Source organism: Halyomorpha halys, unplaced genomic scaffold (genome assembly GCF_000696795.3).
Source record: "Halyomorpha halys isolate HHAL.00 unplaced genomic scaffold, Hhal_1.1 Scaffold1066.1, whole genome shotgun sequence".
Classification (NCBI taxonomy): Eukaryota; Metazoa; Arthropoda; class Insecta; order Hemiptera; family Pentatomidae; genus Halyomorpha; species Halyomorpha halys.
Window position 1 is genome coordinate 205,184 of NW_027105978.1, and position 27,008 is coordinate 232,191.

At 30.4% G+C, this 27,008-nt stretch overlaps 1 protein-coding gene across 1 annotated transcript; it reads left to right on the plus strand.

Moving 5' to 3' along the window:
* Window positions 1-17,805: 17,805 nt before the first annotated feature.
* LOC106688169 (organic cation transporter protein) lies at window positions 17,806-26,846 on the plus strand (the record flags this gene model as incomplete). Its single annotated transcript, XM_067053601.1, is given in 9 exon segments — window positions 17,806-17,948; window positions 18,045-18,270; window positions 18,905-19,011; window positions 19,306-19,460; window positions 21,234-21,402; window positions 22,980-23,130; window positions 25,178-25,293; window positions 26,373-26,587; window positions 26,665-26,846. Coding segments are annotated over 9 exon segments (1,464 nt in total), but the record flags the coding sequence as incomplete, so codon positions are not given.
* Between the last annotated feature and the right edge of the window lie 162 nt (window positions 26,847-27,008).

The following is a 27,008-nucleotide window of genomic DNA, read 5'->3' on the forward strand; positions in this document are numbered from 1 at the left end:
GAGCATAATTAAAATCAACTCTTGAGAGAATAGATTAACAATAAACTTCTCTAACTCAAGTAGAGTGTAAGCCACCAGTGCTATGACTAGACCCGGAGAAGGCTTGATCTGATGGATCAATCCCGGTGACAATTGAAGGCCTCATGTGATCGGTTAACACTGAGAATTCACTCTTTTAACTCTACTTGAGATAGTTCCGTAGAATCTTATTGCTCGATCTCTTTTTATTTTATAATTAACATTCTTACATATTACATATTAACATATATACATTTATACAAGAGATCGTATTTTTATAATAATAAACTTATATATAATTATACAGCTTCTTAGACGCTTGTAGTGCTGGCCTCTGGCGGGTTACAGCGGCACTACGTGCTCCCTGACTGTTACAATAGTAACTAATTATCTACATTTCAAGGTTTAAGTATAAATTTCGTTATTTATTTTTCCTTCTAAGTCCTATGTGTGTATAAGGTTTGATACATGGGGGGGGGGGGGGGGTAAGAAGAATAGATGGAAACTCTTTTATGTAATGAAAAACAAGACGGAAACTCGGTATGTTTTTATTTAATATAAACACTACATGATTACTCTAGAGGTTATTGATCAGGTACCGCCTTCAGCGGACCCTGTAACTCATCTTATACTGCCATACGACAAACGAAGTCAATATGTAATTTGTATATATACCATGTATTATATTATATATCTGTACTTGTTAATATATATAAATAAAGAGGTTTAGAAAATAAAAAAAAATATTGATCAGGTGATCATATGGTAGCATGATCACGAGTTTACTTGATCATGATTATTTAAATATTTCAATATATATCACAAATTGCATTATAAGAGAGAAACGAGGAAAAGAATACAAAACAACTTGAAATTGGAAAAAGTGAATCGAGTCTGCTCACCAGGTTTCGTGATGTTTGGAGTCAGTAAGTAGGTAACACCAAATCTAAATTTTCTTAGGCCTGAGTGTGACTGACGGTCGATTTACCTTTAGGAAACTGCCAACTGGACATGGCGTGACTGGCGTCGGTTTAAGCGGTTCCTAACTATGTCTTCCTGTTAATTGAAACTTCTGCTGGCTCTTTATCAATGAAAAAGTATGTAGGGGAGTTTGTAAATTAGTCCCGGGTGCCAAATTCGGTCAAAAGCCAGATGTGGAATTTTTAATTCAAAATGCATATGTGAGTTATGCATTAAAAACTATTATACTACTACATCCCTTAAAAAAAAAAAAAAAAAAAGAAAAAAAAAGATTTTAACTGAAAATGGTCTACTAATCAATAGAAAATCTAAAGTAGAACCAGATACAACCACCCTCATCTATAAAACAATATTAAGACCATTATTGATATATAGTTATGAAGTCTGGAGAGCTGCATCCTGTACGAAAAGAAAATGGTTGCAATCATTCCAAAATCAGTTCCTAAGAAACGCAATAGGCTCATGTCTTGTTTCAGGGAATCAAAAAGAAATCGCTGGGATCTAGATAGGGCTGTAGGGTGGGTATGGCAGTGTTTTCACATTCCAGTCTGCGCTGAAATCATAGTATGCAGAAAATTGACATGTATTAGACTGATTCGTAAGATAATAGAGGGGACTATGTAAATGAATAAAATTATATTTAAAGTTATAGATATGAAAAAGGTTAATATGGAGTTAAAAGTCAAAATATTGTATTATTGTTAGTGTGTTATTTAATTTTGATTTTGGGGATCTATTTCTTCTTAATATGTTGATTTATTTTTCTGATCCCTCTTAAACAGAAATAAACATAAATTAGTAAATGCATTATGTGAAGGAGAAACATTCAAATTCAAATTTAGTACTACTTTTGTCTACCATGGGTACTTGAAGGTCTTAGTGAAATACTTATCTTTGAATTGGGATGCTCCTTCTGTTGAAACTCTGAGAGGAAAAACTTTATTAAAATATAAATATAAAGTATAATATCTGGAGGTGAGGGGCCTCCGCGAGATGATTAGTTGTGAACAGATAGATAATTAAATAAATAAAGTAAAAATAATAAGAAGAAAGAAGGAGGTGGGGAAAGTAGGATGTGAGAAGTATGTTGGTTAGAGGACCTCGTGGATGATAAATGGTGGTCATGGATTGTTCTTTTGCTTGGTATCCTCATGGATTGTATTCTATTCTACTATCTTGTTCTTCTATTTTCTCATTCTCTTCTCGGCCCAACTCCCCCTCACTCCCCCCAGTTGTCCGGCAAGTTACCTTTGGCCTTATACTCCATGTTGGTGATATTAAATTAAATGAAAGTCGAAATAGAAATCTGGATAGAGATTCTCTCGTCACTCGCTTCTACCTCACCCAAGATGACCTTCTACCATCATAGCTTGCACTGCTGAAGATACGATTAAATTGAAATCGTTCCCTGAACATAGGACCTATTAAAAAAGTAACAATTCGAATATTTTTATAATAGATGAAGGTAAATTTTAAAACTTAAAGTTTATGTTGTTAAAAATGTTTTTTTCAATTTTAAGCATGTTTCACAATTTTTTCTTCAGTTATCCTTTCACGAAAGCTTCGTTCAATACACTACATTTACAAAATTGTGAAACGCACTGCTAAAAACTAAAAACATAAATTATGCTCAGAAATTGCCAGAAAAGCTCCATCCTATGAATTTACAAAGAAAGCACACATAGTTTTAATTTTCTACATACCTATTATTGAGCTGAAATTTTTAGTTGATTAATTCACACAATATCAATTAAAACAGTTCCCTAGCGTCTCAGAAATAGACTGAAATTGGAATAAAAACATTGTAATATATGATAAGTGTAAACAACGGAGAGCTTTTCTACACTAAAATTGTAGAGCGGAATAGCCGACTGTTTGTAGATAACAAAGCACGATTAGCTCAATTAAAATTTTTGAAAACAGTCTAAGGTCAAAGCGAATAGATATAACTATCCACTTTGTCTTAGGCGATATTGATAATGGTCTCGACATTTCTTATGTCCAACTGATAAAAGTGAAGTTGAGATTTTTACGCAGACATAAGTACAATAAAAAATGAATATTTTAAATCAAATTTTGCCTTCTTTAATTATTTACGTAATATTTTTGAGATAAGTTTTTTTTCTTTAATCTCCACTCCTACATCGGTAAGGGATTCAATCACCTGATCATGACTTCCCTTCGACACAGCCAGTAGATATGAAACTTATTACTAATCTTCGCCACCAACCTTCTAAATATTTTTTTATTTTATTTTTTTTTAAATATCTATTTTATTTATTATTATGTTGTATTTTGTTTTTGTATGAAAGTGTAAAACTATCACTATTAGCCATTGCCCAAATTTGTGCCAGATTGTAATATTATCAATCAATAAAAGTTCATTAAAGAAAAACTATGTATAATTATTTTTTGGGGGGGAGGGGAAGTAGTGTTAATAAGAAGAAGTAATACTGAAAATACTTCGATATTTTTTTAAATACAAAAGTATCACATTTTTGAAAAAGTGAGCTCTCTAAAAACCGTTTATAACCTCTTCCAGGAACGTTTTACCAAAATTATCACTGCTTGAAAATTTTTTAAGCCCTCAAATTTCCAAACTTTGAGGTTTTAAAATTATTTATTGGGACGGACGAGATTCTCTCCCCCAGCTCATCCTCCTCTTAAAGACGTCCCTATCAAGTCCCAGTTGTATCTATGGAAGTCCCAGTTGTATCTATGGATGATACGTAACGTATTTTATTCCGATAAATTAGTGCCTGAATGCAGTAAGAATTGTTTTATTTTACACAATTTGAATTTTAAGATTTTATAGCTTACCATTTTACTTGATTAACTACTACCAGGGATTTAATTTTAATTTTAAAAATTATATAACACTAACGACGGACAAACCTCCATTTTACAAATTGTACAACTGTTTATTTAATTGTACTAAACGTTGTCGAAGTAGCTTATTGAAACGAACATTACGACTTATTGCCAATTTGTAACCATAATATAGGACAGGGGTTATTCTTTTCTCATTATGATTTGCATGCATTAAAATAATGTTAATATTAAAATAATGTACACTTTTAATAACTAATAATAAATGTTATAACTACTCCAAACATAGTATCCACCAATGGTCTCCTCCAATCAACAAGGTTTGGAGAGCTAAGATGTGCTAAGAGGGGCTCAACAGTCGGTTCTCTTAGACAAAGCATACCTATTGCAAAAATGTTTAAATATTTGAATAAAAGAAAAAGCAAAAACAAACAATAATATGAAGGTGGTTGTACCTCAAGGTCCCCCACCTCAGATACTCAACACACAATAGCGAGAAAAACAGACCATAACAATAATAGCAAACTTTTCGGCTATGTAAAATAAAATATAACACGGTGATCACTAAAAACTTTTTTGTATAATAGAGAGATGAAGAAAGAAAATCTGAAATTTTAATTCTGCTTTAAGTAAAAAAATAATTAATATTTGCTTTAAGTGCAAACATTTTAATTTCTGGTTTAATTAGAAAAAAAAAATTTCTGCTTTTAAGTAAATTTCTTACTGAAGCAATTTTTAGAGTCCCGTAGTTATATTTACTTGTTTTACATTTTGGTGTTCTGAACTTATTTATTTTATTTTTTTAATTATATTATCCATTTCCATATAATTAAATAAGTACAGTAATAAATGCATTATATTGAATGCATAATTTCGTATAAAAAGTAGACAAATAATGGAAACAGGGTCCAACAGACTCTCCTATAATAATAATAAAAAGTGATGACGCAATTTTTAAACTATCAAAAATTATATGAATAAAATAGACATGTGTTAGCCACATCCATTTCACTACACTTTTAAATGATCATCTTCCAGATACATACTTATTAATGATTATATGTTGTCTTTTATTTCACTTGGAGGACACAGAGGGGTTTTCGAAGTCAAGAACCTATGTAATATGGTATTATCTTCTGATTCAAGATTGGGCAACTTTGCTTATTGCAAATCAAGGATGACACGCGACTTCCGGGAGCTGGATATCATCAGATATCCGGATAGTTCAAGAGAACTACACATTCCATTGGCATTTTCGTGAAAGATACATTTCAATCGAAAAAAATAATTCGGTGTAAGATTCCCTATGGAAACTGATTTAAAGTTATCATAATAGCTCAGTCAGAACTTGGTATAATGCCGTCATAGGCGTATATTTAAAGGAATATTTACATTAAGAGAAAACCTGCATTTGAACTTTGATATACTTGTTTACCAAAAATTGATCTTCTGACTTCGTAAATCTGTACTTTATTATAGTACCCTTCCTAAAGTAATAGTAGTCATTTTTCCTTCTTAATGTTAAAAATTAATTTTTGATGATTAAAGAAATTTTGAATTTATTACTACTACTAGTATGGCTCTACAACCCGTCGAATCCTGGTCTCCTTCAGCAGCTTCCGCCAATTGTCTTGGTCCCTTGCAGCCGCCATCCAATTCCGAAGCCCCAGTTAGTATAAGAGCCGGGAAAGTTATCTCGCACCAATTTTTGATTACTTTAATGAAAACTAGGTATAATTCTAGTCTAAATTGATGAGTTTGCCTAGTATAGGTAGGGGGAATAAGAAATGGCGGCTGTTTCTAAACCTTAAAAAACATTAATTTTTCATTCGGAGCTCTATATCTTAATAAAAACAAACAACAACACTAGAAAATCTAAGAGAGCATTATTTAAAGGAGAGTAAATTTGCTGAAATGTTAGCCCTTAAAGAGCTATTTACGTCCAATAGTTTTCGAAATATAGCTTTTTAAAATGCAAAATTTCTTAAAAATCTTCTGAAAGATTAGTAGGTAGGTAATTTATTTTGAGAAATCTATATCTCAGGAACTATGTGACCTACAAATGTCTATTAACACTTAAATTAAAGATAGTTTAATGGACTATAAAAACGTTTATGACATTTACCATCGTAGAAATAGTAGTTTTCATGATATTTGCTAAAATAAATTGATTTATAGTTGTTCGGTCAATAAGTTTGATTTATGAAAAATATCATCTCAGAAACCATTCGTCGCACAGATGTCGATTAGAACTTAAATGAAAGATAGTTAAATGTTCTATGAAGTAGCTTATAACGTTTATCTTCGTACGAGTAGTAGTTTTTATAATATTTGACAAAATAAATTCATAAATTGTTAATTTCTAGTTGTTTGGACAAAATTTTTAATTTATGAAAAAAATATATTTCAGGAACCATATGACGTATATATGTTTACCAGCTCTCAAATTAAAGGTAATTTAACTTACCGTAAAGTAGTGTACGACACGTAGAGTTTTTAAGATATTCGCATCTGAATATATATTATGCACATCAAATTTTGTCCAAACAACTATAAATTAATTTATTTTAGCCAATATCATAAAGACTACTACTCCTATGAAGACAAACGCCATAAACTACTTTATAGTAGATTAAACTAGCTTCAATTTGAGTGCTAATAGACATCTGTACGTCAAATGGTTTTTGAGATATAAATTTTTCAAAATAAATTCACTAACTACTGATTTTTCAGTACGTCCCATACAACATTTTTCTGAAACGTTGCTTTTTAAAAAGCTATATCTCGAAATATATTTAACGTAAATAACTCTATGAGGGCTCATATTTTAGCAAATTTACTATTCTTTAAATGACGTTCTCTTAGGTTTTCTTGTGTTGTTCCTACTTTTTAGGATATAGAGCTCCGAATGAATTTTTTTTTTTATCGCTTTGAAACAGCCGCCATTTTTTATTCCCCCTACCTATACTTGGCAGACTCATCAATTTTGGCTAGTAATTATACATAGTTTTCATTAAAGTAATCAAAAATTGGGGTGAGATAACTGCCTTTTTTTCTCTTTTTGGGCTCTTGTACTATTTGAATATTATATAGCATTTTTCATGCTTCATTAGCAAAGCCATTAGCCCATTGCAGCTTTGGTCAACCCCTTCTCCTGGTACCATGGAGTGGCTCCATCAGTGATTGTCTTGGTGGATCCTCACTGCCCATCCTAACGACGTGCCTTGCCCATCTCAGTTCTGCAATTTTCATTACTAGAACTTTATCAGGATCCTTAAACATAGTGTACAGCTCCTGGTTTTTCCTCCTTTTCCACTCTCCTCCGATGAGAATACCACCATATAAACGTCTGAGGATACTTCTTTCAAAGACTAGGAGTTCCTGTTCACAAGCCCCGTAGTTAGTCCAAGTCTCGCAACCATGGAATTTTGAATGTAATTACCCAATATAAATAGTAGTGGCAACTAGCGTTGAAAATGTAAAAGCCAAAACAAAATAAATAAGAAAATCTAATTTTTTAAAAATTTGGCACAAATGTGAACTTCTAATATTTTCAACTCTATCATTCATTTGATTAATCTATAATTCATTTAACAATGAACTATATTACAAAAAACAAAATTAATTTGTCCTGATAAGAAAGCACCAAGATAAGACTCCGGAGAATGTTTAATGTTATTAAATATTAAGTAATTAAATTCAATTATAGAGGAATTTGTTATCATTGAGATGCGAATATATTGATTAATTAAACTTTGGTCAGGATGAGAAGTACTACTTTCAGGAGGAATATTCTAGGCATTTTTAAACAAGAGAACTCCCAACGTACTAACAAATTAACTCATGGTTTATAATTAATATGAATTATATATTTTATGCTTCGCTCGCATGGCTCAGTTGTTGTTTGCCTAATACCCACACACCAGAGTGTAACATGGACTTTGGTACCATAACAGTACAACTCCCAACTATTACGAAGAAACCTTAATAGTCCAAAAGACCAGGAAAAAAATTATGTTCATTGTGGATATTAAATTCATTTCATAAAGTCTTAACAGCTTTTGACAATTGGTTGAGTCAACTATTCTGGGTCTTACAAGTTCATAATCTGGCCACAGCAACTAATAGTCTCAATGAACTAAACAAGATTTACAAAACGGAAACGCAAAACCAGAAGAAGACCATAATAGAAAAAATGGAAAATCATCTTCCGTCTCTGGACATCAATAGAGTTCTTAATTCAAATAATAACCCAGTGTACAGCACCCTCCTTAAGAGTATTTAATACTTGTTGGTACAAAACGCGAGTTGTAAGCCGTTTAATAATCTCAAACCCACATGCCAGAAATATATATCTGCAAAATAAATCTTATAAACACTATCAGGAAATCTGCAATGCCTGTAAACAATATATATTTAACAGCTTACACCAGTGCCCATCATCCAATGTATACAGAGAGGTACTTGCAGCAATATATATCTGATTCACCTCCTTATGTTAATGTAGAGAACGTTCTCAATATAGATAGTATCGAGAAAGGGAATCATATATATATATTTATTTTTATTATCTGTAGCCAATAAATACTCTATATTGGGTCAGCGGTAGCAGCTTGGCAACGCGCCAGTTTACCAACCCAAAGGATGTCAGATCGAGTCCTGGTCCCACCCGGGCTTTTTTCAAGAATAAAATAATACAAAACTCACTCACAACCTTCCCCGGGCATTTGTGAGGCCCGTTAGCCGATGGATAACCACTTACCTCCAAAAAACACGTCAAGAAACGCGTGATGCATTTCCTAATACATCGCACGAGAACTTAGATCTCCATGATCTGTCGCCCATGTAATAATAACATATACTCTATTCCCGAAATGATACCAATCGAATGGTTATTCGGAGTGCTTTTTATTATTAGGGTATTGATCAGGTTTATGTTTCCTTTATAATGAGTTTTTATTGTTTGTATTTATTTTACATTTTTTGGTATATAATGTGTATATATATAAGTTACAGCCTTAGTCAGCTGTTACTTCGATGTCAGCTGACTGAGGAGATCAGCTGATCGAATGTATATAAAGAGATGTACCGGACCAATAAAGCCAATCACCTCCAGACTTAAAAGAGCTCTTTTTTAGAATGGATAGCTCATGTATGATATTAAACATAACAGGTAACCTTAAAATACCAAAGGTAGTAAAAGGTAAGACACAACACAAATTACTTTTCTTTTTCACAGTAATGCACTTACTGACTCATTTTTTATTTCTGTTTTAGAGGGTTCGGAAAAAATAAAATAAAGCCAGTACGCCAGCCGGAATAGCTCCTCCCTATTCCTAGTAAACTCACGGCAGACTCATGCCATCATCGATGACACCGCCTTCAGCGGACCCGGCAGCCTATCTTATAATGCCACACTGGCAAAACAAGATGTATTATTTCGCCTGCATATATACATTCATTTCTTTCTTTGTGTATATTTAATTTGTTGTTCTTAATTTTTCTAGGTCAGAAAAAAAAAAAAATAAAGCCAGTATGTTACAGCAGTTCAAACGTGTTACATCTTATTCCTTCTTCTCTTTTTTTGACATTTTGCTTTCGCCGATACTTAACTTATATATATTAATAATTAATTCATAAATGAAGTAAAGTTATGTATCTAATATCAGATAGCCGATATTTATTATAAGAAGAGTTTAAAATGCAAGTTTTATTATGAAGTGCAGAAAACTATTCACATAAAGACATATTTTGTAAGAAGTTATGTTCTTTAAAAAATGAATAAATAACGTGTTAATAGATCTCTCCCATTTTTTTATACGTATTTATTATATTTATATATTTTTTAAGCAAGATTGATTCCGTTAATCTATTCTTACCATTCTGCATGTGTTTTTATCCTCTAATAAATTATTATTTTTTTCTTTTCTTAATCCTTAAATTTGTTTTTTTTGGTTTGTCAGATTTAATCACTGCTATATTTTTATTTAAATGATTTATAGTACTTTTAAATCAGCATTAATTTGTTATCTTTATATTTATAATTGAGTTTTTTTTTCACTTTCATATATTTTATAATTAATTATATTAATTCAAATGTATTGTTTATTGTTATAACGTAATATTATGTATGCATTCCTTATAAAAGTATTTATCATTGTCCAACTCTTATTTCATTCAAAGTGTATTTCATATTGCTGTTCATTGTCTCACTCGTTAACCATCAAATTTGTTTTCTTTCTAAATTTAAAGTATTGTTAATTAGAGAATTACATTATAAAAGCTTCTAAATTCTCTTAGAGTAAGAAGTGTATTAATATTTTAAATTAAATTTATAATTTCTTTTGGGGAAATATGTGTATTTGTATCTACTGTTAAGAAATATAATTGACAACATTTTTTATTTTATTTCTTTGGAAAAACTGAATAAGATATAAAATATTTTTTTCTATGGTATCTATGGAAAACACCTGAGTAACATACAAAATATCTAAAAGGAAAGATGTGGAAAAATGGGTTAAAAGTTTTTTTTAATGAAATGTTTAACACTATATATTGATAAACCCTCAAAATTGTGAGTTAGAAGCTATTTTTAAAATCATTGTAGGGGTGATATAAAAATACATATCATAACCAAGCCCGTACCTGGCATAGTTTCGGGAGATATCGGGTGCTCTCTCCCTTCTTTTTCAGTTCCCCAGATTTCCCAAGTTTTCGTTACTAGTCTCTTATCCCTGTTCGGCCACACTCGCCCGCATGCTCATTCGGGCAATTGCTCAATTCCATACAAGGCTAAACGTTGTTGTAATTCTTCGCCTGAATAAAAAACGTGCAATTCAAAAGCAGCTATGACGGAACTACTAAAAATTATTTTATTCAATATAGCTTTACACTTTAAATTTTCAGTTATATTTTTCCTATAGCTTTCCAACTTTTAACTAACTAAGTTATAAAATTTATGCGCATAATTAAAAAAAAAATATGAACTGCTCAGAAATGTTGACTCTATTTTATCAATATATAAAAATATATTGATAGTTTATTAATTGGGCCTACATAAATATTTTTAATCTTTACCTTTTTTAATTAAGGTAAATAATTTACACACAAACAATTATAACGAATTCTTAGTAGTTAAAACATAGACTGATAGTACAGGAGCCGGAGAGAAAAAAAGGCAGTTTTTATCTCAATTTTTGATTACATTAATGAAAACTATGTATAATTACCAGTCTAAATTAATAAGTCTGCTATGTATAGGTAGGGGGAATACAAAATGGTGGCTGTTTCAAAACGATAAAAACAAATAATTTTTCATTCCAAACACTTCTTTAAAACTATCAACATCAGCAAAGCTAAGAGAACTTTATTTAAAGTAGAGTAAATTTTCTATTTTAAAGTAGAGCTATTTGCGTTAATAGTTCTCGAGATTTTATACAAAAATGTACTGAAAAATCAGTAGTTAGTGAATTTATATTGAGAAATCTATATCTGAAAAATCATTCGTAGGGTTTATAGTTTTTATGATATTCGCATGACATTTTGTCCAAACAACTATAAATTAATTTATTTTAGTCAATACCATAAAAACTACTACTTCTACGAAGACAAACGCCATAAACTACTTTATAGTAGATTAAACTAGCTTCAATTTGAGTGCTAATAGACATCTGTACGTCGAATGGTTGATGTATAGATTTATAAAAAATAAATTCACTAACTTCTGATTGTTCTGTGCATTTTCGATTAAATGTTGCTTTTTAAAAAGCTATACTTCGGAAACTTAGTAGTTCTATTAGGGCTCATATTTTAGAAAATAACTCTTCTTGAAATAATGTTCTATTAGGTTTTGTGGTGTTGTTGGTAGTTTTAAAGATATAGTGCTCGAAATGAAAAATTATTTTTTTTAACGTTTTGAATCAGCCCCCATTTTGTATTCCCCCTACCTATACTTGGCAGACTCACCAATTTAGACTAGTAATTATCCGTAGTTTTCATTATAGTGATCAAAAATTGAGGTGAAATAAATGCCTTTATTTCGATATTAGCATTAATACAGACTAATTAATATTTTCGGGTTTGAACTTTGTTGTAGTTCCTTTAAACATCATTATTTTCTCGAAACAACCAATAAAGAATGAGGTTTTGAGCGCGAAATGGCATACAAGGCCGTTGTTGTGTTAAGGAGAAATCCCTGATGGCAGTAGTTTTTTTGAATTGACTTCAAATATTGTATTTCATTGTTTTTATGACCAGAGATTGGATGAATAGAAAAGAATTGTAAAAATAAATAATCTAATGTCAGAGAAGTCACTGAGGTAAATCACACCTAATAAACAATAGTGTATCATATAAAAATTAATAATAATGAAACATACTCGATACCGAAAACTATAAATAAAATTAAAATAGAATTTTTCTTAAATTGCAAAATTCAAACATACCTCAAATTACATAATTGGTATTGTCAATTGGACTGAACAGATGTATTTGTGATAAATAAATGAAGTGTTCTTTAAAGTAATTAAAACAATATTTATTTACAAACTGATTGCGTAAGCCAAAATTAATCAACCCAGCAGATATTATGTTGAGTGTGCCTATCTGATTAACCCAACATAACTTGTTCCCTTCTTTCATTTGTTTATCTATATTTAAAATGATTTAAACTTTTTCGTATTTAGAAGTTCAATATCAACTGATTGTTCTTTTGTTATTTTCCCTTGTACCTATGTCGAAAAAAAGGAACGTTACGGCGGGTCGGCCGTCCCAGAGCGCCCGATTCGGAACGTTATTGGTTCGATTTCCACTTGGGGAAGTTAATATTTATTTTTCGGTGGTTTCGAAAAATGAATCTTGATATTCTCACCTTGGTTAGTACTTGGCGGCAACTCTGGTATCCGCCAGGGGCTGGAAATATAGACCAGGAGGTACACATGCGGCTAGTTCCCCCACCAGATACGAATACCAATACTTATAATAATGTCGAAGAAAACTCTATCATTCCAAATCATTCAGCTCTTTAGAGTTCGAAGTTTTTTTCGACATATATTTTAAAAGGTTTTGTCTTATACCCGGTGAAAATAAGTATAAACCTTATTCATCCTTAGCTCAGTGGCAATACAGCCCAAAATTGTGAATGTCTCTGGAGCGCGAAGCGCAAAGTTTTATCGCTATTCAATAGAACAAAGCTCTCCAGGTCATAATTCGAGCCCGGCTTATGCAACATCTTTTTCCCAACACGATGGAACATGTTAATGATGGAGGAAATTCGCTGCGCGCCCCGAAATTTAAGTGAACCCTGATTCTTTAAGTTCGATTGTTTTTTCTTGACTAAAAATACTTCTAACTAATCAAAAACATTAATTACGTAATAACAGATTCATACATAATTATGTGGGGTAATGTTTCGAAAGTAAAGTCATGTAAGTTTGGCCTTCAGTAGGTGTGACAAATATGAACTAGACTATTATAGAAGCCTATATAAAAAGGTATTAAGCTACATTTCATAGAAGCTTTTTCAATCAAAACATTAAATAGATGTGGGGGCGTGACGGCAGAGCATGTTATGGTGAAGGTATCACAGCATCTTGTTCTGAGGGTGTTGAGGTTCGATTTCCCCTCTGGGCAGTCAATATTTGTTTCACGGCTTCCTGAGATATTCCTACTCTTGGGGTTTATTGCCGCTGAACCAAGGATGAATAAGGTTTAGACTTATTTTCACCGGATGTATAAGACAAAACCTCGAACCCTAATGAGTTGAATGAAGTGGAATGACAGAGTTTTATTTGACATTGGTGTATGTCTTGGTATTGGTATCTGGTGGGAAGAAGAGCAGATTCGGAAACAGTGCTCCATTATATGGTAGCCATTGGTCTTATGAACGACCATCATATTTATTCCTCATCTGACTACTTCTTCTCTTCCTTAGCGATCAAATTCTCAATTAATTTTTGGTATTCAGTACAACTCCATGATATCTGACTTCAACAGTACGGGAGAGTTTCTCAACATTATAGCTAACTAATATACTGTATACTTCTTTTATTGGTGGATCTAGAAATTTTCTGAGAGAATAAGAAATATGCTGGTGTACCAGGTGGTGAATTACATTACACCTAAACAAAGAATTGAAAACTTTAAATCTTCTGATTTCCTTAGGCGACCTATGTAATGGGACTTTTACAAAACATTTCCGAGAAAGACCAAAGAACGCCAAGCAGTATTCGTGCCAGGGGTAGAGCCTTCACTATTGAAGGAATAAGTGAAGACTCTCATATTCCAATTATTTAAAAGTCCGGAAATTTGAGAATCTTCTTTAAGTCTACTTAATCTATCTATCTACTTAAATTAAAATTGTTAACAACATGTTATTAAAAGTTGAAATCCTAAAGAGATGGAAAAAATAAAAATATTTCATTATATAGTTGGGAAAATTAAAATATTTTAATATATTTGGGCAATCCAATAATTAAGGTGGGATTAGTTGATTGAAAATGTAGTTCAGTGAAATCAATATCACTTCCTCATCCCAATCCATTGTCAAGATTTTCAAAAAATTGTTTTCCCAAGAAAACCACCTTTTTCTACAAGATAGCAACCAATGATTAGAAAAATATTGTATAGCCAGAAAGATTTCTGGATATACTCGGTGGAATCTCATGCAATTAATTTTACCATCTTGGGGAATACATGAAAATTACTTCATTTCATCAGCATTCCAAAGGTATACTCAGCTATGCAGAGCTAATTTAATTTCAAAGACATATTGTGGTTGTGAGGTAACAAATACATTAGGTACCTACAATAATGGGAATACCTAGTATTTTTTTTCTATTCTCGCTGTTTCCTACTAAATATTTTTCCTCAAAAATATTTCTAAAGTGGGTTACTACTGTAAACCTGGTATTATTAATTTTAAATATTTTATAATTGATTGTCCAACAACTATAATTTTTATTTCTTTTATGGTGAGTGAAGGTAGTTATAACATTATAGTAATTAGAAAATAAAGTGAATTCAAATACACAAATGACTGCCCACTAAGTAATCTTTGGTTAGAAGGTGTAGACCCATTTGTTATTTTCTATTTGAGTTACTCAATTTGGCTAAAATGTTAGTGAGTAGTACAAAGTAACTATTAGCTCATAAATATTCAAGATGATTTAAGAGATAAAATTAAAAGTGGCATCTATATATGTACAGAACACTGCCAAATATATATGTGGAAAGAACACTGCCAAATATATATGTGTACAGAACACTGCCAAATATATATGTGGAAAGAACACTGCCATACTTCATAGTGGTTATATTGTATACAAACCAATTTTAACTGTTTCATTTAATCAGCAGATAAAAAAATTGTGAAAAATGTTTTTAATTTTTTTTTCCTAAAAGAATCAAGAAATCTTTTCCCCCGCATCTTATAATGAATTGTTAAGAGGAAATGAAATAATAAATTGTTGAGTAAATTGGTACAAAATTAATTATAATAAAAAATTTATCAAAACTAAGAAGTTGCAACTACTGTCAAGCGATGAAAGGAGGCAAAAGGGAAAAGCAAAATATAAAAAAAACATGCCAGATGAAGGAATTCATTTGGTGATGAATTTTGAATTTGAAGTTTCAATGCCTGTCACTATCACCTAAAAGCCTTACAATCTTATAATTAACTAATAAATCATCTTCATCAGGCTTGTTGAGTTAAAGATAATTTAATATATATGTGAAAAAATATCACATTTATCCATGAAATATTAAACAACAAAGCTGTACAAAAATAAAAAAATAAAAAAAGTAGAATTGAGGAATTGATGCATATAGAAGAATTAAAATGACACTTATTTAGTAATATGACCTTTTTTATTTTCTATCTATAATTTATAACTGAAACTAATGGCCTACTAAGATATTTACATCTGTTGAGTTGTTTTTTTTATTTCATTCATGCATATGAACAACAAAGACTATAACATCAAAGTGTGACCGACCAGCTTTATAAGTTAGGTAGGATGGGTGTGGTACAATCATGAAATCAAATTTAATAAAGTGTAAATTCACATACACTAGAAATTTATAAGTGTTCATGATTACTTGCCTGTTTGAAGATATTCAATTATAAAATGAAGTGTTTATTTAGAAGTGAAGTAGAAACAGTAGAACATAAAACAAAATAAATAAGTAATAAATAATAGAATAGTTTTGAAGATTTTATTGCTAAACTCAACAAATTAATTTATTGATAAAACAAATTGGGAGTATAAAAGATAAAGAAAAAGATAAATATATAATAAATGTTGAAAAAAAAAAGATAGATATATAATGTGATAGAAAAAACATTTTAGAAATTATGATGAAGATATATATGTGTATAAAAAATCTAATAGGAGACAGTTTTAAAATTCTATAAGGTATTAGTTAAATTTACATAAATTAACTAAAAAAAATTTGGTTCATAATTTCTTGGAGGGGATCAAATAAGAATTCTATATAAACATAAATAATTCATTATTGTACATTTAAAGATGTTTTAAGGTTACATATAATTTTTTTTAAGTTTATAAATTTCATGAAATCTGCCTGTGAGAATTTCATAACCACGGGAAGATTAGTGTGGTTTGGAATAAGGTAATAATTATTATAATAGTAATTCAAAGCTATAAAAATAGTAATTTTCATGTTAAGTTAACCACTTAATGACAGTACTTGTTCAAGTATAAATTTCATACCTTTAAAACAACATATTTTTTATATCTAGTAATTAGTTATGATATAATTTTATTTGTTTTTGTTTTTCAGGATGTTTGGTAGCCTCATTTTATAGTGGGTTTACTTATTATTATTCTTACATCGTTTGAAATAGTTTTCAGAATAGAAAGGGTGTTGGAATTAAAATGAGTTTAAAGAAATAATTATTTAAATAGCTGTAAAACAAAAAATTAAAAATCAAAATTTAATTTATCAGAATTTATTTTCCATTATGACCCTGAAAAAATGTTTCTGGTGTCTAAGATAATGGTTGTCGGTAGGTAAGATATTTTGGAGTATGGTGGGTCAGTCTCATATTCAAGCTATTATAATTTTCAAAATTACCGTTATATCATTATGTTAATTTTTATAAATTATGGTGTTAATTAATTTGATAATAAAAATTCTTAAATTAAAATAAAGTTTTCCACTTTAAAAACCATCAGAAGGAGGTCAGCAATGGTAATTTACCAACTTTTTTTTTTAACTTTTGAAACATTTGTTATTTGATTTCTTGATAGATGTTGTCATCATCAGAGGTGTTTTACTCACTCTGTCATTGTCTTTTTATGTATACATTTATATACATGTTCGGACATAATATCGAATAAACATTCTTATACAAAAGAGGATTACTTGATAATATATAAGAATAATGTAATAAATATAAAAAACACATAATAAAGAAGATTAAACTAAAAAAAAAAAAAAAATCAAAATCCTGCATTATTTCCCAGACAAATCTGTTTCTTTTTTCTGTTAGATGAACCCAATGTTCCAACTTGAAAATGTATTATTTATTACTCTTATTTATTGATTTACCTATTGTCAGTATATAAGTGTTTAAGAAACATAAGGGGAGTACATGAGAAATACAAGTGTTAATTGTCCAATAAATTAAGGAAAATTTGCTGATTATACTAATTAAAATTGCAAATATTTAAAAAAACAAGTTATCAGAAGTGTCTAAGATTACATATATCCCTACTATAATGTTTTCTGTTTGAATTCATCTTGAAGTTATTAAAAAAAATATCAGCTCACTCACTATCAGTGTGGTTCTATCATCAGACTGGGTCACAGTTTACAATGGCCTTGCTAGAACCAACACTTATAGTAATGCAGTTATGAATGGATTTTAATATGATAATCTCTTAATCGATAATAAATATAACTCTAAGCCCATTCAAGATATTTTTATTTACTGTCGAAAATTTTTTATAAAATATGGATCTTGACAATATATTAACCGAACTTGGAGAATTTGGAAAATATCAAATAGGTGTTTATGTCCTACTGTTCTTTCCACTTATATTTGGAGCTCTAGGGTCACTGACTTATGTCTTCACAGCAGGTGATATAGATTACAGGTAGAAGCCTTTCTTTTTTCTGAAAAAGTGTATACATGTAAAATTACAACAATAATTGATTCTGTAATGTTTATCTAATTTTTAATAATATTTCAGATGTAAAGTTCCTGAATGTGAAACAGATATCACATCCTATGATAATCCCTGGCTTTCCAATGCTCTGCCTTTCAAAGACGGAAAAGTAGAAAACCATTGCTTACGGTATAAATCATCCAACACTACCTACCATCAAAACTGTTCAAAAGACATTTTTATAAAAGGCCAGATTGAAGAATGCCATAGTTTTGTATTCAAAAACAATGAAATGACCATCATTAAGGAGGTATGTTTCATATGATTATATTTAAATTTTACTAAACATTTTATTTACATTAATACAAAAAGTGATTTGTCTCTAACTTTATATCATTAAAAAAAAAATTGATATCTCACATTAAATAAAAATGATGAAAATTCAGATTTAGCAATTTGAATTCTATATTAAGAAGTATCACTATTATATTCAAATAGACAAGAAAATCCGTATATCTAATAATTCATTCTCATTAAAGTTTCATGTCACCAAAACATAAAATGTATAAATATTTAAGGATCAACTATTATTGAAATAAAATACAGCAGTCAACATTATTTGATGTATTTTACATCAATATTCAGAATATTTTTATAATTCTCATTAGAAGATTTTTTAATAATACACCTAATTTTAATCAATATTATCTTGTATTATTAAATGGCCTCTGTTCTAAACTATTAGAAAAAAATGTAATATTTGGTTATTTTGATACAATAATTAAAATTGAGAAAAGAACTGCTATAATATTCAGTGCACATAAATAATAAATTCTAAAGTGCATTTAATTTAGTGTAAGTTATTATTATATTTAATATAGTTAATATTTAATATAGATTTGTGTGTTTTTTTTTTTTAACTCTTAGAAGTTTTTTTCTTTCAGTTTAATTTATTATGTGACGAAAATGAATGGAAAAGAACCACGGTAGGAACCCTACATAATATTGGTGAATTTATTGGAATGCCATTAGCTGGATTATTTTCAGACAGGTATTATTTTAAAAGTTCATTAAATAATGGAAACAATCTTTTAATACATATTATTTAAATATGACAATTATACATTCAAAGTTTTTGATTTATTCTTTTTTCAAAATATTACAATGATTTCCAAACCTTTCATGCTACAAGATTGATCACTGCAAACCCATTTACTAATCATTTTGAGTCTATAACTTTTTATCTCATCTTTTGATGATTTTGTCTTGTAAAAACAAAATAATTTTGTGAAGTCTTTATTAATCAATCTATTTCTTTCTATGGTTTTCATTTATATTTTTATAGGTTTGGTAGAAAAACTATGATCACAACAGCTGCTTTATGCTCATCTATATTAGGTACTTTAAGGTCATTTAGCTTTAATTACCTCCAGTTTGTAGCATTAGAAATCGCTGATGCCATAGCATTATCTGGAATATATGCTGGAATTTTTGTACTAGGTAAGGGATATTTATTAAAATTAAAAATGTATTTTTTTGTTGCCTTATTTTATATTTTAAATTACATGGATTGGGTACACCATCTAAGTTGATACTTCTAATGATGTCTACTATGGACAACACCATCAATAGCGAGAAGCTAAAGGGAAGAACTGATGATTCCTTCAGTTTTCTTGGACCTCAGGAAGATGCCTCATTAGCCCTTATATTTTTTGATATTATCCTTGAGACCATTGTGAGAAGTACAGGATTGAATATTAGAGGTACAATATTTTACAGAATGACTCAAACACTTGCATCTGTTGATGACGTGCTCTTTGAGAGATGATTACTGTAGTATGTATTCTGTTAGCTTGAATACATGATATATAAGAACTGTACTCAACTATCAGGTTTTTTGTCCAGTTGAGGTGTTCCCAAGGATGGTCTTTTGATAGGGTTGATCCTTTATTGACATGACAGAATAAGTAATTATCTGCGATAGCTCGGTTTGAATTCAGGTCTGGGAGATAGGATCACAGTACTTTAATCTGTGATCTATTCCTCTTCATATACAAACTCTTCTTGGATGAAAAACTTGTGGTTTTTATAGTATTTTATGAACCTGAATGTGTTTCAAATATAAACACAATGACGTGAGAAACTTTCTGTGAATCTTTTCTGAAACAGGGGATAATTGTTCCACAATTTTCCTAGAATATGCTTAATATTATCAGGGTCAGGTGAGATGTGTTTGTCTACATAGTTTTCTTCTAATGATTGTAGAATTTTTGGGTCTCCAGAAGGGTTGAACAGCTTCTGAGGATTTTCTCAATATTTCCATCTTTCCTACAAATTATTGTGCACAAGTAGCTTACCATTTGTATATCTCAGCTTGTGTGCTGAATATTTAAAACAGCCAAATTTTATGCCCTTGTGTCCTGAAAGAACTTTTTCATTTCATTAAACTTTAAACTAAAAAGTTTTTTTCTTTTTCCTCAACAATTTATTAGCATTAGTCCTTAACTCTTGTACACCTTTGTGATTCTGAGGAGTGATTGTATCCTTTATTCAGATCTAAGCAGGAGGTAAAAGTTATCATCTGTCTTACTTTCAGTACTGATTGTAACTTCTGTTAATTGTTGAAGTATATCCCATTCTTACGGAAGGTTCCTACTTCTTTAATACCCCTCTCTCAATACAGTTCTTGACACATACTTTTTATCTCCACTCTATTTATTGTCTCCTTTTTACCATCTGTGCCTCACACCATAATTTCTTCTGTGTAACTGATATATTTGACATGACACCTTCATCTGAGTCCACATCAGGTCTTGTTACATCAGGATGTCATTTATTCCATTATAGTGTCCAATGGAGACAAGAATGTCGCTTATTTAAGTCATAGGCCAGATTGGAGAAGTGGAAGTATCTTTATGTGCTTTTTTCTTCAGAAAAATTTTGTTCATTACGATTAGAACATTTTCTGTGACAAAACTTATCATACTCTATCTGTTGTCACTTGTTCTATCATACAGCTGTTCCTACCATAGGTCGGTTTAATCATATCCTCTTTCAATCCATCTTAAATCTTATTTACCCTTCCTATATGATATTTATTTTATATAATAAAATAGGGTCCAACAATTCTGATAAAGTTTGATTAAGTTTCACATATTCCATGTTCCAAATCAATGTACCTTTTTCTGAGTTCTGAATCATTGCTTTTTAGTTATCACATATTTGAGGCTTGATTTTTGAGTTCACCAAATTTAATGTTTTTTTATTTTATAGGAATTGAATTTACTGGGCCTAGTAAGCGGGCATTTGGTGGAGCTCTTTTGAGCTGTTATTATTCTGTCGGTGAAATGATCCTTGGCCTAATTGTCTGGCTTGAAGATGATTGGAGGACATATTTAAGAATCATATATTTACCAGGCTTAATTTTGGTCTTATATTTTTGGTGTGTATTACATATTTGATTTCTATACTATCAATTATTTACAATGTTTATAATGATTAATGCTGAGAATATTTGAATTTATAATAATAAACAGATAAATAGGAAAAAAAAATCTTATATGCAATATTATCAATTGTACTTCTTGGCTTCCCAGCCACTCATACCTAATATGTGGATTAAGCATGAAATAGAATTAAAAATTGAACCTGAGCTGATAGTAGGGTCCAGGATGCAGGCCTGCCATTAGGGAGAGAAGGGGGAGGGCGACATACCTCTTAAGGTGCTCGATAATAGTCGACTTATAAAAGTCAATAAAATAAAACTTATAAAAAATATATAAGTAATATAACTAACTACTTTTATCACATTTTGACTAATAGGTATAAACTAATTTATAGATATGTAAGTTATTTATAAGCAGTAATATGATATTTTCATAATAAACTTTAATCCATATATTAGTATTATTGATAATAATAATACACATGAAATATTGAGCGGATGGGGATCACTATATTATCTTTCTCTGGGTTCAATAAACTGACAGTGGATCTGCAAGGGAGTGAGTGGAAGAGAAATTGTAAACTGTACCACCTAACGTTACTTTTGAATGTGTTTGATTTTTTGTATAATATAATAACACTAAATTTATTTATATAAGTTAATTAGAGTTAAATTTCTTTTATATGTTATAGTAGTGGAATCGGTATGTCAGTGTAATCAATTAAATTTATTTGCTTACAGTTTTTGAAGGGAGGGAATGGAATAATGCCTGTTCGTCCATCTAAGATTTTTTTGTAGGAAAAAATTTCAACGGCTTATATAAAAAAGCCAATTTTTATATACCTCCCAATGTGAGGAGTCTCTAAAATAAATGGATCGGTTGTAAAAATTCGACCAATAATACATTACAATACTCTTCTAAGTGGTAAGGAAAGTAAGATTATGAGTAGCAAGCCACATATCTGCTAATACTCATCTGATTTTGATTTTTTCTGGAAAGTTTTATTACCTTTTAAATAAATATAGTATATTTTATCATATTACTTTTTACCATTAGATACTTTTTGATTTACATACAAATACATTTTTTTTCTTCATAATTTTTTTCAAATTATGACAAAACAAAATCAGCCCACCCATTCAAGTGATAATCATGGCACAGGCACACAAACAGACCGCTGGGATTTTTTTGGACTCATGGGATTCTAAAACAGATAGATCTGTGTAAACAGCTTTAACCTGATAAAAATATTATCTTTACGTTGGTGGTAAGGGAAGTAGTTACTTCTTACTTTCCATTGCACTAAAAAATATATATAGATAATATAAATATTAGGTAGGTATATAGTGACTGTCAGAACACATTAGGGTGATGACATGTTATTATTTATACTTACATTTTGTATGCTCATCTTATGAACAGATATGTGCTGACCTTCATTGCTCACCTTCATATTTATACCTTAAAATTATTTTTTTACACAAATATAATTCATAATGTATTGCATAATTTAAAGATGGCAAAAATTAAAATAAAAAAAAAAGTTTATTTCAAATTATATTTATTTTTTCAGGATGTTGCCAGAATCAGTTAGATGGCTCATAGCTCATGGACAAACTGAAAAGGCAAAACAAACCTTCGAAAAGCTCTCATCAGTAAACAATAAGTCAATGAATGATAATGTTAAAAAGGCTATAGACCAAATACAGATAAGTGAACAAAAGGTATTAAATTTTCTTAATTTCTTATATTTTTTTATTTAGTTATCTCTACTATGGAGATTGGCAATATTATTTATATTTGTATGACCTTTTTTATTTTCCTTACTGTCTAGTAATGGAATCAAATTTTCGATATGTAATTTAAAACAAATTTGGCCATTTTAGAGCTCCCTGAGTCAAAAATAAAACATTTTGGCCATTGGACTGTCTGTGCCACAATCATCTCAATTTTGTCAATTATTTTTTTGTTTTGTAGGGTTTTATTCCTTGATTTCTGTGTTTAAAATCGGACATCCTGTATACTAACTACATGGACTGTAAAATGAAAAAAAAAAATTTCTCAAGAATGTTGACCAAAAGGCTTTAACAATTTTGATGAAACTTGCTTAGTCTTCTATTTACAATTACCTCATGTGAGGGACAAGATCTGAAGTACCATGATATTATATTGAAGATATTTTTATTAGTTTGTATTCATGATCCACAAACAAAACAGAAAAAAAAATAACCCAAATTACTATCGCTCCTTGAGGAAAATGTGTCAAGCTGTTCATTCATAGATAACAACAGAGACAGATCCATCTCAAGAAGAAATTAAAATGAGATGATAAGTTGATTATTTTTTTTCAAAGACAGGTTGTAATGTCCTCATTATCTAATTTATTTTTTTCAACATGGCCAAGTTGTTTTTGGGAAAAGAAACATTTATTACCAGCACATTTGGATGTTAGCTAGCCATTTAGATTTTAGTTCTACCTATTATTGAATTATTTGTATCCTAATAATAGATGACTCCATTGGTTATTCTTACCTGTTTTTTTAAATGTTTACATTAAATTTTTTTTGTAAATATTTTTGCGTGAAATCTGTATTAATTTGTTTAATGAATCATAAGTTAGTTTGTGCTATGTATAAAAGAAAAACTTCTATTAATGTATGCAAAAATTGATCCTCTTCATCTACTCTAGGAACGTAATATTGCTGAACCTGTGACTGTAGTAGTTCACATAATTTTTTTTCATTTCATCTGCAACTGAAAACGGATCTTTCAATTCAATTTTATGTAATGATTTTTGATAAAAACACGATACCCCATTAAGCGCGACATCCTGTGAGATTGGGTTGATTAGGCATGCCTGCAATTTAGGAATAGGTGTAGATAATGTCATACCTAAAGAGAAAAAGCTATCGAAACGAAAGAAAGATCGCTTTTGGTCCACAAATAAGACAAAAATATTGTTCATCGTATTCAATGTATAAAAAATAACAAAAATTAAAAAAAAAAACAGTGAAGTAGAGTAAGACATATTAAAAAAAAAAAATCAGATAGGTTTTTAGCGTAAGCAAAAATCCTTAGATTCATATTTATAACACAAAAAATGGTACCAGTGGACGGTTTTGAAAAAAATATAAACGAGGTTGGTCTGAAAAGTTACTGACCTAACAAAAATACATTTTTTCTGATTTTTTTTTTTATTTTTCAACATAGTCTCCTTGTAACTCTACACACTTCTCCCATCTCCGTAAAGACATGAGAAAGCTGTCCGCACGTTGGGTGCCGCGGTTGCTCACGTTTGACCAAAAATGTGTTGAATGAACATTTCCAACGCTTTGGCGCAGTTTAGGCGCAATAAATTCGAGTTTTTGGACCGATTAATTACTGTAGATGAAACTTAGATATACTATTATACGCCCGAAACAAAAATACAGTCCACTGTTAAACAAAAAACAGATATAAAAACTGCAGGTGTTGTTAAAATTATATTTCCTGACGTCCTGCCCTTCCCTGCCATATATGTATATATATTCTGCGCATTCATAAACATACTCTCTCAAATATATATTTAATGTTTATTAAACATAAAAAATGTCAGAAAAGATGTGATCAATAAACTGACCTATTGGTATACAAACATTGAAGGCAAATTTTTCTGAAAAACTTATCAGGGAAATTCAAAATTTCATACTTCAAAAGGGTTTTAATATGCTTTATAAATAAAATAAAAAAATAAATAAATAAAAAAAAAACTATCTTTTCTTCTTGTTTTAGCACGCAGAAGACTCAGAGAATGCTATTAACAACAAATTTCATGATTCTAAACCAGATATAAAAATATACAAATCAAAGACTATGATTTTACGAATTTTAAATTGTTCTTTCTGCTGGTAAGTGAGCCATTTGGTTTTGGTATTAACGCTTTATGCACAATTGAAGGGTCTGCGGCTAGCAGGGGGGATAACTACATTCTGTAATATTTTGCTAAATTAAAAAAAGATTTATCAAATTCAATTTTTAAGATATATATTACGATACATTACCTTTGAAATCTGGAACCAACCTTCCATTTCATAGAGTGCTGACAGAAGCTTAAATAATTTGAGCTATAAACTAATAAAAGTTTCATCGACAAAAACAATCTTTTTAGTCGTTCTCACGAAATGCGTGCTTAGGTCTCTATAGTATGCATACTGACATATTTAAATAAGGACAAATAGGAAGGATTCCAAAATAATTTGCAGCTGTAACAAATAGAGACGGGGTATACAATTTGATAAACTAAATTTTTATTAACTTTAAAGATTTCATTAATATATTTTATGCTAAGCATTGAAGTATAAGGTTCGATACAAATAAATTAATAATTGTTTCTGATATAATCGTGAAAGTTTACATTTTTTTGTGGGGATTGGATGACATTATAGAGATTAGATGAAGGTGAGCTTCTTGGAGTTCATACTAAAATTACCATCCTATTTCAACCAGTGTGGGAAGGTCGAATTTTCATTCCGACCCAACATGTTAGTCAAACTGCCAAGGCTAGGGGTTGGCTGCGAAGCCGAGCGGGTTAAGCACTAACTTTGACTGGCTCGTAACTGCTACAGCGGCGCCGGCTCGAATCCGGCCTGGGGTATCGACTTTGTCAATGAAAACTAGACCCCCACCATAGTTAGAATAGAATGCTAACCTGTAGATGACCACCCGTATTTCAGAAGTGGTCTGGAAGGAAGCCATAAAAAAAATAACCTGTACATGCCGGAAGCGAATCGGCGCCGCTGACAGTCTGAGTTTGCTAAGATGAAACCTTAACACTCTCGGCTACAACGGACTAATCAGTATTTTTTGTATTGAGAATCAGAAATGCGGCCAACATTGAGCTACCCACATATCGCTGCAGACTCTTCAATTGTTATCAATTAAAATTAAACTGTTGTTTCAAGTAGTATTTAATTATCCTTCTTTTCAGGGCTACTAACGCCTTTGTTTACTATGGCCTTTCTCTCTATTCTGTAGTTATTGGTGGAAATAAGTACTTTAACTTTGTTCTTGTATCTTTTATTGAGATTCCAGGATATTCTTTGTCTCCATTTATTATTAATAAGTTTGGAAGGATCATACCTCTCGCTACAGCCCTCATATTGAGTGGTTTGGCTTGTATAATGTTTCATTTTCTTCCAACCGGTAAGAATAACACATTGTAGGATGACCATAATTATTATTATATTTGATGTATTATTTAAAAAAAATTTTTTTTCTAGATTATCGTACACTAAGTCTGGTATTATTCTTGTTTGGGAAATGTTCGATAACGGTATCATTTGCTTCATTGTACGTTTCTGCCTCAGAATACTTTCCAACATCAGCGAGGCATTCACTAATGGCATTTTGTTCAATGATAGGAAGAGTTGGTTCCATCGTAGCACCTCAAATGCCCCTGTTGGTAAGTATAACAACTCTTCTTTTCAACGTATCTCTCATGATGTCTTAGTTTTTAAGAAATGTTATCATTAATATTGGAGCAGGATGGCGCAATGAGTAAGGCGTTACGTTACTGACTCTCAGGCCCGGGTTTAAATCTGGCTGTGGAATTATTTATAATATA